Consider the following 15609-nt stretch of genomic DNA (forward strand, 5'->3'; position numbering starts at 1 on the left):
CAGATTTTAACCATTACATTAGAAACAAATAGGTTTAGGATACCTCATTGTAATAGTCTCATCAGATCTCAATTAATTCCATCTGCTTCTTTGCTTTGTTTTAACGACAGACAAGGAGGGTATCAATGCTTTGTTTGCCCCTGCACCTGGGACAGCACACATTAAGCACCTAGTAGGAAGAAACCAAGCTGTGATTTCACAGTGAGTTTCTTCCACACAGGCAGCTGACCAGAATTTACATGCTCCTAGAAGTTGCCCTACCTTTTTCTCAAGCATTGTTATCTGACCAAAGGCGAGCATGTCAGGAGAATAGTAATATAGGATAACAAGAATTCTATGGCATCTTTGGAGCCAGTGCCTCCCTCCACAGCCCCATATCACCCAGAGATGAAAGCTGCCTTGGGGAGAAGTGCACCCTCTGTAGCATGGCTCCTCTACCAGTCACCCCAAAGGAGATCTTTCCCATCCCCAAAATATCTCAAACATGATATAGCCAGATTCTGTAGGAAGGTGTATCCTAGCAAGGTTGACATCTGAGTTGCGTGTGATCTTAAAGGATAAGAACTTTAGTCTGCCAATTCTGGTATGATATATGCTAGAAATCGTAGAAGTACAGTACATCCGATCAATCTAGTCTACGTATTTCTTGTATTGTGGGTTTTATGCCCCTATATTTTTACACATGTTGGTGTGGAACGGATGGATTCAATATTTAGCACTTTTGGAGATTAATTTTAAAACCCACTACTTGGCCAACTTTTATTAGCTACTCTAGGAAGGGTGGGAGCAAATGAGTTGGTCAGTCAGTGTTATTAAAACATCACTGGGGTATAGCAGATTTTTATTCTTCCTTGCCTATGAGCAAGCCTGTTAAGTCTTGTTTTGCTTTAAATGTTAATGCTCCATATTCATATTAAGAACAAGAGGGAGGGGAGACAGGGGGCAGCCCTGTCTTGTCCTCTGCTCAATTTGAAATATATCAGAGGCCCTTCCATTAACCATAACTCCGGCCACCAGGCTTGCATAAATGCTAGTTATCCTGGCACTGTATACAGGCCCAAATTCTTCAGGACCATCCACATGAATGGCCAAAAGCGGGGCTAGAAGGTTTTCCAGGATTCCATAGAAGATTTTGGCATCTATATTCAAATGAGATCTGCCGGAATGAAGAGAATAATGTCGGATCCTTGCCTTGGTTGATAATTTTCTTTTGAGCCCCACTTTATTCAACATCTACCTCAGACCGCTCGTCCAGGTGATTCACAACCAAGAAGTGTTGATTATGAGCTAGGCAGATGATACTCATCTTATAGTCTCTGTGGATCACTCCTCCCCCACATCCTTAAAGGAATTTCGATCCTGCATGCATAACATCACAACCGGGCACTCTAAATTCTCAAATTCAATAGCGATAAGACAGAAGGGAAGTGATATGTTGCTCCATTAGTAAGATACCTAGGAGACTGACATTTGAGTTTTAGCATTGGCATGAGGGGAACGTCCATATAAAATTCACCATTATATGCAGCAATGTGAAAAGAGGCACTTGGTAGCTAGGCGGGGATTTAAGAAGCACTTTCTTTGATACCTAATTACTCTGCCTGCCAGCTGTATAAAGTCAATTACGCAAAAGCCCATGCAAAACAATATGTGTGCTGTTCCAAATGTCAGAGTGAAATGTAACTGTTGACTGGATGCAATATCAACAGTAAATATATCTTTATTTAAGACATAATTGTTGTTAGCCCCCCCTCTATTTTTGTTATAAAGAAACTCACAGTCGGAGAGAGCTGAGCCATTCCATCTTAATTAAGGAAAGTAGATGGGTCACGTACAGTAAGGCTCATCGCACCTTTACTTATTAACCAACAGGTTCTCCAGCCTTAAAAGACACCCAAAGACACACTGATCTTATAAAAGAAATTGCACTGGGATGAACAAAATATTTTTTTTCTGGTTTGCCAAGTACAAAATTATAACGATCACCTCATACCAACCCCAGTTTAAGTGTTTATGGGTAAATATGCAATTGTAGATCACAAATAAATTTTAAAAAATCCCTTACCAACATGGTCTTTCCATTTCCTGGTGGACCAAACAGTAATAATCCTCGTGCAGGAGCTCTAAGCCCTGTAAATAACTAAAAATAAACACTGTATTACAAAACATTAGCCACAATTGGATTGTTTATTTTAAAGCACTTTGTTATGAAGACATCTATTAGCGCAGAAAAGGCAAAATTCCCTGCACATTCAGTCAACAAATAGAATCTAATCCTCACCCAACAAGTTATTTGTCTACAATACTGGACTGCAACCTCAATCATCAGTTATTAACATTTTATAAACCCAAGTTCTAAAACTAAGCAATAGCAATGCTCTTATTTATGTCAGAACCCGCAAGAAACTCAATCAGCAATTAAAGTAGTGCAAAAACATTTCAAAATTATAATTCAAAATACATTCTATCTAGAACAGCCACATCGAGTAGTTATGTAATTGATGAGGTCATAGGAGAATGACAGAAATGACTTCATGTGTGATATGCACTGCACAAGAGGGTGGCACAAGTTAAGGTTCATGAAGTGATGTTAATGATGTCATAAGTAATGTCATCAATACTGTCAGTTGTATCATCAATGCCGTCAATTGAGATGTCATACGCAGTGAAAGGGCGAGGCTTGAGTTATGGTTTGTGAAGGAACCATAACTGGCAAATTTCAGATGTGTAACACATTTGAGATAGGACCATAACTGATTAACTATTTTTTCCAGTAGATTTCTTTGGTGTGCACGTATACATATTTACATACACATATGTATCTCAACATAGGCAGTCACTAAATAGTTAGTGTTAACTAGAAAGCAATTACACCGATTTCAGAGTACTACTCATTGGACAAAGTGTATCAATAAGGTCTACAGAGAAAGATACAACATCCACACACATTGAAGATCTGCAATATAAATTACAAGGAATAAAACTAATTTAAATGTTAAAAGCATTCTCAAAGCAGCAACAATAACGTGGGACATGGCAAAGGTTACAGACATGTGTGACAAAGACTTGTAATATAAAAGTTCATTGAGCAAAAACCAAAAGATCCGTTAATGAAAGAACATGCTACTTAACTTCAGTAACCCTTTTTCTGGTAGAGCTATCTAACTGCAGATTCCTTAACTGCTAAATATTTCCTAGGCGTCGGACTGAAACCGGAAAGTTTTCAGCAGTACCCCTGCGGGCTGTGCGGATCCGCACTGAACCCTTCAACTCAGGAAATAACGTGCAGAGCCCATATGGCGCCACTTACGCACGCTGTCAGTTGCTTTCAAGATTGTCTGTGCCCCACAGAAGCAAACTGGTGTGATCAGCGTACAGATTCCTACACTTGGGATGTCATTAATGTTAGAGCTCATCACAGAACGGAGAGGACTGGAAGGCTAGTGAGGAATCTGTGGCTCTACCAAAAAGGGCATTACCAAAGGTAAGTAACTCGTTCTTCTGTTAGACACTTCTAGGCACGGATACTCACTTTTTGAAATGATACCAAAGCAGTACCTATTCGGAAGATGGTCTGTGAATGGACTCAAACCATAAAGTCTTGCAGGACAGAGTAGGCAAAATGACCTTCTCACAGGGGACCAGATTGTCCAGAAAATAGTGCTTCATTGTGGGAAACTGGGTAATTGTTGAATATCCCCCCCACCCCCAAGATTTTATGCCTGGTTTTCGTTGCAACTTTGGCTGAGGTACACTGGGTCCCTGCTAACCAAGTTCCCAGTACCAGTGTTCTTTCTCAAAAACTGTACAATTGGCACAACTTCAGCAACCCCCAAGTCCCTATTAAATGGTACTCTTGGTACCTTGGGTATTGGGACTGAAGAGGGTCCGCTAGGCCTGCAGCACAAACTGTGCCACCCTAGGGACCCCTCACCAAGACCATGCAAACTGCCATTGCAGGCTGCGTGTCTCGATACTGAGAAAATTGAAGAGTGACCATGGCACACATCTGTGTGCCATGTCCACATACACTGCATGAGGTATAGGTAAGTCACCTGTACTGCATTCCTTACAGTCCTAAGGCAAGGTGCACTATATCCCACGTATGGACAGATCTGTATGAGCAGATATGACCCTACAATATCCAAGTCCATTCTGGGATATTGTAAGCACACAAGGAAGCCACAGATTCATGGGCTGAATGCTTGCCATCAGGTGTTGATGGTTCTGTGATGGTTTCACTGTACTCTAAGCTGTTTCGTACCCAACATTGCATCTTAATGACAGTGTTATATTTATTAACAAATGCACACAGAAGGCACCCTAATCCTATATCCTCCTGGACAAGAAATTAGGCAGAGAACAAGACATCTGTACTGTTTTTGAAGAATCCCTGTGGAAAGCATAGCTCATCTGGTCACCCAACGGCTCTGATGCTCTTGCATATCCTGCATGAATCCTGACAAAGTTTTCTGAAAGTTCAGAAAAAGACTGCATAAGAAAGGCACTCTTAAAAACAATGGAATGCAATCCCTTAAATCTACCCTTAAAGGGTGGAAAAACGAAAGTGGCCGGAAATGCTTACATGGATGTGAGGGTCTGCATACAAAGGGATCCCCCCTTATGAAGGATTCCCCTTCAAAGTTGTATGAAGGGGTAGCATGTTATGGTGAAGTTTCTGCCACTGCCTGAAGGCATTTCCAGCCAGCTGGCAAAGATGTTAAGTAGAGTGGCAGAGTAACTTCAAGTGATGACTGTGAGAAGGCATTATCAATATTTGGGTACCTCACAAAAGGGGCAACACAGTCCATTCAGAGGTCAGTATAATTGTGGGGAAATGCATCCTGAGTATGAAAACACAAACTTTAAAAAGAAAATACCTGCTCTTTAACTTCTGTTAATGCGATTATAAAAACGGTCATTGTATTGTTTAATTACATATGAACAGGTGAAGCCTTACTTAGATCCGGACAGCACAATCCTACAGAACATTCAAAAACAAATCTCAACCTATGTAGGCCACCAAAATGCTAGTAAAACGGAGTATAAAGAAAAAAAAACACAAGAAGCAGATAAAAAATGTAAAAGAATTTTTTGCTTACCTCCGGCCTAATGGAAGGAAGAATAACAATTTCTTGCAGTGCCTGCTTTGCTAGATCCTGCCCAGCTATATCACTGAATTTAACAGATGGCCCACTAAGATACAATGAAAAATAATATTAGTTTACCAAAAAGTAAACATTTCGCTATCCTCCAAATAGTTCTCTAATTTTAAAATGGCCTGTTACAGAATTAAAACGTGGGAAAAGATAAAAGCACTTCTAGGGCGTTATAAGTTTAGAAGGTTATTTAACAATTTTGTCATGTCGACAAAGAAGGGCCATAACTAAATGTATTAATTACCAATTCAACATACACATTTATGCACGTTTAATACACCTTTGGAGTCTACGATTCAGATTTTAGTATAAAGTCTTTTTTCACTTTGTCTTAAAAAAAATTACCATTAGAAAATTACATTATTCTTAATATCAAAATACACCGTTCAGCTACAACAGTGATGGATAGCTGAACATGTATCACTTTAAACTACCTCCATACCCTTAAAAAGTCCACTTACACATAGAACTTTTTCAGTAGGTCATCATTATTGTTCATTTCGGATAATATCCATAAAATACAAATAAACATTAAATATAAAAACATCTTAGCAAACTCGTCCCAAAGCCAATTCAAATATTAAACAAAATGCATCACAATTTGCATACACATAAAATGCATACCAGAAGAATAAAAAAGTTTTACTGCTATTATTTTATACACGTTAATATAGAACAAAACCACTATCTAAAAATTATACATTATGCACCATTTATTTCTCTACCAAATAAAGTCTCTAAAGAAGTGTGTAATTTTACAAATGGACTCACCACCTTGTCATAAAAGTGAGACTAGAGCCTCTACATGATGCCCTCCATGTTCCCCAAGAATTGTGAACAACATCTTACATCAATAAAAGCTTTACCTTGCAGAAAATGTCATAGTTAGTAAAATATCCATACCACAGGGGAGCTCCTTAACAACAACTTAGTGTTGAGCTGGCTAGCATGGGTAGTTTGTTACATCGCGCTTTAGGGAATCAGGACCGGAGGCTCAGATTATGCTTTACTCTTATTTATTCCACTCAGCATCCTTAAACAACACGTTTTAGTTCAAATACTAGAAATCCTATGAGTCGTTGCAAAAAGGTTATAGTATAACCAAAATTAAGTTTATCCTATTTAAGCAACATCATGGAACAGCACTTCCTCTTTCTTCGCTGCTCAGCAGCCAGATAAGTGCTTTTCCTTTCTATTGCTTATTGGGTTTATGCTGTTAGACTGTATTACATTTCACTGTGGGTTTTTAACCTTGATTGCCGTAACTATTACGAGCAAGCACCATAGTTTATCCACGGGGGCATATTACACTTGGCCCCACAAGGCTGTTACATGGGTTGTACGCAGTGGTCGAAGCGGGGGAAAAAAAGTAGGGGAACTGTGGGTGGAGAATCAAAGGGCGGGAATAACCCGTGGATTGGGTCAGTGGGCGGAGTCGGAGGTGTGGCAGAAAGAGCAAAATATCCCAATTTTTAGTATCTGTTTCCCATTTCACTAACCGGTTACAGCTTATTACGTTATTTAATTTAACCAATGGATGCACATGTTTATTTAAGGTTTAATATGAGTTATTTAAGTAAAAATAGATTCACAAAGTGAGATACGTTTCCAATGACAGAATGTCTCAAATATCCTTAAAAGTGGAATTGCAAGCCATTTGTCTGCGAGCCATGGAGTTTCTGTTATCAGCACGTCTCCTCCCTTTTCCCACAAGCGCATTTCAGACATGAACGGCAAAATATCCTAGTTTGCAAGTGTTTTCCACATAATTATTGCTCTGCCATATTTGCCACACAATACATCATCTGCTGCATAATCTGACGTTTTGAACTAATAAATTGTTTTCCGCTCAAACGGATCAAAAGTTACTAAAAATGGGACTTGTGCTGCTGTGAAGTGGGGGCCCTTTGCAAAGGTTGACTGGTCACCTTTCTCCCTGCTGCAGTTGTATGTTCCACTGGTACTAATAAGGAAAAATCTTTGCAGAGACTGAACATGTGTAAAAATGTCAAAATAATAAAGCATTAGAAAATTTACATCACACATATTACACCGAGACAATCAATCATACGTGTGTAAATTACTGTATAGGAAATATTACATAAGACAATGGACTACAAGGTGTAGGAGTCACATGACAACTAGGCTAGTAGGCAGCATAGTTTAATAGTTATTGGTCAGGGGGTGTGGCCAAGCGAGTCAAGATGGCGGTCGCACTCTAGGAGTGCTTCGGACCCCTCCGTCATCCGCGCTAATATCCTCCACCTTCAGCTGCCCTTCTTTCACTTACCGGGTGTCTCCTGTTTTGATCCCAGTGGGTGCTGCCCGGTGGAGTGGTGGACGCCGCCTCGTCCGGACTGGACAGAGAGATAGGAGCTGTGACCTCCGGTGCGCCTGACTCTAAAATGGTGGCACTGGTGCTCTGAGGCTCGTACCCTGCCGATTCCCGACACAGAGACTTGCTCCCAACGCCATCGTGACCCTGAGCTTGTGCCTCCTGCAGGCTTGGAGACGCTCTGCCGGCATCACATCCGCTGTACGGATGCAGGGGGCCGCGGACTGCAGCCTGCGGTAAGAGGTTCGGCCGCCAGATGGGGAGGCGGGTCTCCCGGATCAGGCCCTCTCCTGCCCCCTTTAGGCCTTGTGGGGCCTGAGCCTGGCCCTCGACGGGAGCTTGGCAGGCCTGTGGCATCCCCTTGCGGCCCTCTGCGGGACTGGGCGGGGCCTGAAGTCATCTGAGGCCCTGCAGCAACCGCCCCTAGAGGCCGTCCCAAAGCCTGAACAGACGGTGACTGCTGGCACTTGGTTATCCGCCCGGGAGCACAGCTGCTGAGACCTGCTCCCCGTGGGGGCTTATGTACTCCCTCCGGCGCACCACTTGATCCCCCGCGGTGTGGGGCCTGATCTGGAAGGTGTTGGCAGGGCCCATCTGCGGCCAGTGTCCAGCCCCTGAAATTGCCTAGAGCGGATGATCTGCACCCGGTGGAGTCGAGGTGGGTGCTGACTTGCCTGGGCGAGGGGCCCCTAATTCTATCTACACGCCTCCCTTCTCATTACACCAGATTCGACAAACTCGCCCCTGGGGCCGGGCTCTATGTTCCCCTTTGCCCCTCTGCCTGTGGCTGTCCTGATTTGAGCCTCCTGGAGACTGGCTGCCAGGGCGGCGCTACTGGCCCTGCGACCCAGCTGGCTAGGTGCGGCTGGGGCCGTTGTCCCCCTACCACGGGCTGGATTCGGCTGCATATACTGAGCGGCATGGGGGCCCGGGCGGGGCCGCCCTCCTCATTCCTGAGCCTGCCCCGGTGTGCACTCTTGTGAACCCCTCTCTCTGGCCTGTGTGCTGTCCCCTCCCACCCCCGAGACCTCCGCACCTGGGGCGCCCATACTGCAGCGGGTCGCCGGTGGGAACGGTGGTACGGCGGCCCTTATCGGGCAGCACGGGTCCCTGGCAAGGGTCCCTCCCACTACTCCCTCAATACTGAACTGCCCCGGGAGATCCTGCCAGGCCCTGCGGACCTCGGGCCTGTGTTGACTTTCGAGGGGTGCCCTTTCCTTCACATTCAACCTGATGAGGCGGATTCGGCCGCATTTATCGAACGGCGTGGGGTCAGGCCACGCACTCCCTCTGCTCCTACCCCCTCCCTTCTTCTGACTCGTGGGGGGCTCCAGATCGAGTTGGGAGTATACCGTGTTGGATCGACCATCACTTCAGGCAGCAGGGAGCCGAGGGTCCGGAGTTGCCTCGACCCACTACTTTAATATTGAGGGGCCTACTTAGGGACGAGGGCAGTGTCCGGGTCAGTGCATAGACGACTCGAGTTGCGTGCCTTTCCGGCGGGGGTCGACTCTTCGGTGGTCCTGGGTCCTCCCATTTGGCACGGTCATCACACCTGCTGACGTTGCACGCTATCCGATGTGCCGTCAGCGGATCTGCATATCAGACGATGGCGCCTGTAAGAAGACGCCGATTATCCTGTGGTTCTTGCTGTAGAAGTAGTACGGTCGGGTAAGGGTGCGGATGCGCACCGGCTTTATTCTTTTGCTTTCTCTGGTGTCCTTGTGCTACGGAGACTCCCAGAGTACATTTCCTTGTTCCTCCCGTTGGCGGGACTCGTTGTTTCATATGGTCTCATGCGGGAGGAAATGTTGTTGCAGTTTTTCTGGGGACACGCATCCTGGAACTGTTATCAATCTCGCTATGAGGCAATAGCGAGATTGTAGGAGTACCTCATGTATTGCTTTCCTATGTTTCTTTTGCTGGCGGAAGGTTATCAAAATTCTACATTAACAATATAAGGCATAAAGGGAACCCTTATTCTGGAGAGTGTTTTCCCTTCATTTTGGGTTTTGGAAGAGAACTACTAAATACCCTGTTTTAGAAATTCTGTTATAGTATCGTAGGAAAGCACTACTGATCCTTGCACTCAGTTAATCTTGGATTTTGTATTATCCTCCACTTGTAGGGTAGATCAGTTGGGGGTGTCCAGGTCTGAACAACCATACTCTGGTGGGGACAAGCATACTTCCTATGAAGGTGTGAGCTTTTGCAGTAGGACTCTTCGCATCAATAAGGAGGGTATGGTTATTTGTCAATGGTGTTATATGTTAACTTAACCTGTTATTTCCTTATGTTAGGAACTTGCTGGTACCCTGTGTTCACCCTCACATTTCACCCGGTTTAAGCCCATCATTATTTTCTTTACAGGTATATTGAAAATCCATTGGGTAGGGCCTCATGTGATGTAGTAGCAGAGCTAGAATCTTGATATTATAGTAAAACTGTTATTTCTCTTTGTTGTCCATAGGTCTTCCTCCTGCTGTTCCTACCCTTTCCTTCCCTCGCTTGACCATCCCACTAGTCCGCGAGGATTTATTCTATCCGGACTTGGGGCTGTCGAGAGGTGGACCCTGAGGTTCTGTAATTCTCGAGCCTGACTCCATTTTGTGTTGCCCTCACATAGGCCTGTGAAAGAGGCCCGGCGAACAAGTGGCCTGGCCTTCTGAGTTCATGTATACATTAACTAGGTTTCTTTCGACTCTGAAAGAACTGCAGAGAAACTGACCTCTTCACCTGAAACTGACCTCGCAAAGCCAATTTCCCTTGGTTTGATCCTTGTCTAAGATTGCCACTTAATGTTCAGGACCTCGTTAACCTTTAGTTTCCTTGCACATGTTTTATCTTGTTCAGCATCTATTACTGTTTCCTTTATGTTCTGACATTACATGGGTTGTGCTTTTCAATTATAAATTTGTCCGGCTTGCAAAGATTGAATTTGGGACATTCCTTATAATTAACTTTTGGGTTGGGTTACTGTAAATTGGGTTTTTGTTAATGTGATACTCAGTTAGAAAATGTGCCTTATTGGTTAGAATTCTGCGCAGTGGGTGTACATTTATAATGAGAATATGGTGTATAAAAGGAGATGTCTTGCCTTAGTAATTTGAACAGTCTCCTAGGAATATACATTGTGATGTATTGCTGGGATTTCTGTTACTAGCTGCAGCTAATAAACTTGGTCTCTGACGCCACCCAGAAGTATTCAGTGTCTCTGTATACCAAGACAGGTGGAACCCGAAGATTTTAGGTGTGTCCCTGGCACCGCTGGGTTCTGACCCGGTTCTTCAACCCCTTAAAGCTTCAACCCGATCCGGAGGATAATCCGGTTGACCGTTACAATAACTCCACCCTGTGCCGCATCAGGAACCAGTAAACTAAACGTTAAGGCCTCTAACGTATCGAGATATTAACCAAACCGGTTTAGTCATTCTCTTTCAGATGAACTATGTACCTGTTTTGGCCTTTACTTCCCAGAGTGTACAGTATATGAATAAAGCATTTCCTAGTATGCAAAATCTGATGCAGATGTAGCTAGCTGTACCTATACTCGCAACCAAACTTTTATACAATAGAGAACTTGTGCCTCTGCACCCACCTACACCCTTGTTAGTATGTTTGTGCTCAGTATTCAGGAATTACCAGCTGCAAGGCCAACTAAAACCAACTTTGTAAACTAGGCAGTGTACATTAAATATGCAATTTAAAACAACAAGTGATCGTTCTCCAAACATGTTAATAGTATTATTTAATTCTGCATTTTCTATTACTACAAAGTAGTACATCTATTAAGTTAGAAATTACTTAGTCACAATAACATGAATTCCTTTATTAAACAACTGCAAAAGTATTCTGTTAAGTTGGTGTAAATACCTGTCAATGATTTCATTCATAATGAGATTGGCAAGGTTACTATCCACGTTTCTGAAGTTCTTCATATCCTTCTTCTTTCTGATGACAGCTACTGCTGTAGGTCTATTGTTTACTCTTGCACAATTTCTGGCAGGAGCACCCTAAAAGATAAACCCAACATAACTGAAATAATTGGCTAACGTCAGCTTTAATATTTGGGTGTTCTTTGGTCTCCCTAAGTTTATGTGAGTCACAGAACTTGAATACTTTTTTGAAAAATGTACAGGCATAAGTGCAACAAAAATAGAATTACTGCCAGTGTTCTTTGCACGTGTAATGGCAGGGATAGAGGGAACACAAGAGCTTGAGCAACTGAAAGCAAGAACGAGTATTTAAGAACAGACTGCTGTAAAACAGCAAATGCATTTGATTTACTTAAATTAAAAAGGCCACCGTGACAAAGAATCCAAGCCTTACACTCTACAAAAGGAACACATATTTTGGGTGTGTAGATAAACCTGCTCTCAGCTAGTTAGACAAGCTTTCACAAATCCAATAGGTCTGTCTATTTTATAAATTACGCAGCTTATCATTGATTGTCAAGTTTGTGGTTGTGTGGATGAGTAAGTGGCGAAATGTGAGAATGACTCAACAGTGGGATAGATGAGGGGATGCATGGGAGGTTGAATTGGTGACTTTGAGAGTGCTTGGATGAATGCAATCAGGTTAAACCAAACTTAAACTGAAGTTACAGACAGCAGTAGTGATTCTTTTTAGAAGTATATTGAATATTATTCCAGTGCACGCATTGCATTAAGGCTTGGCACTATCGTGCCAAGAATGCCTACAATATTTAATACCAGCACCTGTTACTTGCAATACTGTGCAATGGCAACATTTCAGCTTTACGATCTAAATATAAAAACTATTTAAGTCAACTCTGAGAAATAACTGAAAGGTGATTTTTTATCAGTTTTGTGGGATAAATATGGTGGCATTTTCTGATAAAGGATTTAAATCCCTTTGCTATTGTAAGGGGGATTAGGACTGTGCTTTAATTTCACATTTTGTAAGAACAATTGTTACTTACCTGTAAACGGTGGTTCTCCAGTATTGGTGTCTTCTCATAGATTCACATGATGATGATATATGTATATAAAAACATAATTACATACATTCAAAAACCATAAATGCTTATAAGTAATAAGGTTAGCATTAACACATAGGAATACATAGAAGACAAGAAAACCTTTATAGCATATCCATGTCATTATGTTAGTCCAAACTACAGCCAATCAGGCGCCAGCACCCCTCTAGAACCTTCTCCTCAGAGGCTCAGGCCCTCAGATTTTCGTAGCACAAGAGTGACAAAAGAGTCTAGGAGGAGAAGCGAGCCTCTGAGGGGAGGGGGTGGGTCGCATGTGAATCTATGAAAGACACCAATACTGGAGAACCACTGTTTACAGGTAAGTAACAATTGTTCTTCTACAGTATTGGGGGTATCTTTCATAGATTCACATGCTTGAATAGAATAGTAAGCAGCAATAGCTGGCTGCAAGACAAAGTAGCAGCGCATTAGCATAAAAATGCAATGAGATGACAAACTGCCAGACCAATAATAGTAAAAAGACTGTACAGGCGGAGGGAAGGTAAAAGGCTCACCTTATTTAAAAAGATTACGAAGCACCGCTTGGCCCACTGCTATATCAGCTTCGTTGATCATATCAAGGCAGTAGTGCTTCGTGAAAGTATGCCTGCTGGACCACGTGGCTGCTCGACATATTTGATGAATCGGCACACCAGCAAACAGGGCAGTAGAGGATGACATCGCCCTGGTGGAATTAGCTCTCCCTGTAGATTGAAGAGGCTTGCCAGCCTTCTGATGACAGAAGGAAATAGCGGAAGAAATCCAACGTGCAATAGTTGGCTTGGCTTGGTAACAGCACGCCCCTTACGCATGCGTCCATAAGCAACAAACAGTTGATCAGACCTACGAAAGGGGGCTGGCCTGTCGATGTAGAATTTAAGGCATCTTTTAACGTTCAAAGAATGCAAACGCTGCTCCGCTGGAGATTGGGGATTAGCAAAGAAAGTCTTTAAGAACACTGGTTCATTGAGGTGAAAAATCAGTTGGCACCTTAGGCACGAATGCCGGTTTGGTGCGCAGTACAACACAGTCCGATTTGAATTGAAGGAAAGGAGGCTGAATGGTAAAGGCGTGGATATCACTCATGCGACGTGAGGAGGTCAAAGCAAGAAGAGGAGCCACCTTCCAGGTCAAAAATTTCAAATCCACTTTGTGGATTAGCTCAAAAGGCGCCTTCATCATTTGCGCCAAAACAACATTGAGACGCCAGGTAGGAGGAGGACGCCGGATGGGCGGGAACATCCTTAACAGCCCCTTGTAGTACTGCCGAATGACTCTGGAAGAGTAGAGAGAGAAAGAACCATCCTGCCGGAAACGAGATATTGCCGCTAGGAAGACTTTCAAAGTGGAGTGGGAAAGTCCTGACTGAGCCAACTGGAGAAAGAACGGCAGAAGCTGAGCAGGAGAGGAGTGCACGGGATGGAAGTTGGCAGAGGCACACCAGTAACAGAACCTTTTCCACTTTAGCTTTTAAGTCTTTACTGTGGACGGAGATCTCGCATTGGCCAGAACCTCTCTACATGCTTGTCCATTGTGAGGAGATCCGCTCGAGGACGAATGAGGATGGGTTCGCACTGTGAGAGAAGCAGCAGTTCCGAGAACCACGCATGTCGGGGTCATCTGGGAGTGATCAGGAGAATGTGGTACGGCTGTCTCCACATCTTCCACAACACTTGAGGAACCAGCGGAATCGGAGGAAAAGCGTAGGCGAATAGATTGCACCAATCCATCAAAACGGAATTCCCGCACGACCCTTGATGGGGAAGCCAACTTGCATAAGACTGGCATTTCCGGTTCACAGGGCTTGCAAAAAGATCCAAGTCCGGACTTGGATCTTTTTGCAATACATAGTGCATACTGGTAGTATTGTCGGTTTGAATGAGCACTGATTCTCCCTGGAGGAGAAGATGGAAAGACTTGAGCGCCAAGAAAATGGCCATTAGTTCCAGTCTGTTGATGTGCCAGGAACGCTGAGACAGGGTCCACTTGCCCATTAGGGATAGTCCCTGAAGATGTGCGCCCCAACCTTCCAGGGAGGCATCCGTGGTAAGGACGAGCTCCAGAGCGATGGTTATGAAAGAAGTGCCGGCAGCGATGTTTGACTGTTGAGCCCACCATTGGAGAGCGGATCTCATCCGAGCGGTCATCAGGACCAGATCGTTGAAGGAACCGGTGACCGAGGTTATTGAAGACCAATTGGAATAGAAAAGGGAGATTCGACCTCCAACTTTGAGCGGGGAAGGCAAGTCATTGCTTCTTAGAAGCGGAGCCTCTGTAGGAAGACTTTCCTCTGTAAGACTTGGTAGACAGCTGCCGATAGGACTGCTGTGACTGGGAGGAATATCGCAGATTTCCTTGGCCGTAGGAGTGGTACTGGTTGGATCCGCCGCGAAAAGAAGAGGAGGTGCCGCATCCGCGCGCACCACGAAAAGGCCGTTTGCGAAACTGCAAAGTGCCTAATGTACGAGCCGTTTTGGTGTCCTTTTTTATTGTTTGCACCAATCCATCAAAACGGAATTCCCGCACGACCCTTGATGGGGAAGCCAACTTGCATAAGACTGGCATTTCCGTTTCACAGGGCTTGCAAAAAGATCCAAGTCCGGGCGACCCCACAGCCGAAAGATGAAGTCCAGAGTCGGCTGATGCAACTCCCACTCGTGGGTCGAGGACGCGCACCTGCTGAGGGAGTCAGCTAGGATGTTGGAGATGCCTGGTAAGTGAACCACTGTCGGAGTGATTTGGCGACGGAGTGCCCAGTCCCAGATGCTCTGTGCCAGATGAGAAAGGAGCGGTGACTTGGTGCCGCCCTGCTTGTTTACATAGTGCATACTGGTAGTATTGTCGGTTTGAATGAGCACTGATTCTCCCTGGAGGAGAAGATGGAAAGACTTGAGCGCCAAGAAAATGGCCATTAGTTCCAGTCTGTTGATGTGCCAGGAACGCTGAGACAGGGTCCACTTGCCCATTATGGATAGTCCCTGAAGATGTGCGCCCCAACCTTCCAGGGAGGCATCCGTGGTAAGGACGAGCTCCAGAGCGATGGTTATGAAAGAAGTGCCGGCAGCGATGTTTGACTGTTGAGCCCACCATTGGAGAGCGGATCTCATCCGAGCGGT

General features: G+C 44.2%; 1 protein-coding gene across 4 annotated transcripts in view; it reads right to left on the bottom strand.

The window, feature by feature from the left end:
* SPAST (spastin) overlaps window positions 1–15609 on the bottom strand; it is a 589145-nt gene that overhangs the window by 352804 nt on the left and 220732 nt on the right. For all 4 annotated transcript variants that reach the window (XM_078649093.1, XM_078649092.1, XM_078649091.1 and 1 more), the window contains 3 exons: window positions 11368–11507; window positions 5103–5196; window positions 2066–2140 (listed from right to left, as the gene is read on the bottom strand). In XM_078649093.1, coding sequence (XP_078505219.1) covers window positions 2066–2140; window positions 5103–5196; window positions 11368–11507 — 309 coding nt within the window. The remainder of the gene's footprint in view (window positions 1–2065; window positions 2141–5102; window positions 5197–11367; window positions 11508–15609) is intronic.

This window comes from Lissotriton helveticus, chromosome 6 (genome assembly GCF_964261635.1).
Source record: "Lissotriton helveticus chromosome 6, aLisHel1.1, whole genome shotgun sequence".
NCBI classification, from domain to species: Eukaryota; Metazoa; Chordata; class Amphibia; order Caudata; family Salamandridae; genus Lissotriton; species Lissotriton helveticus.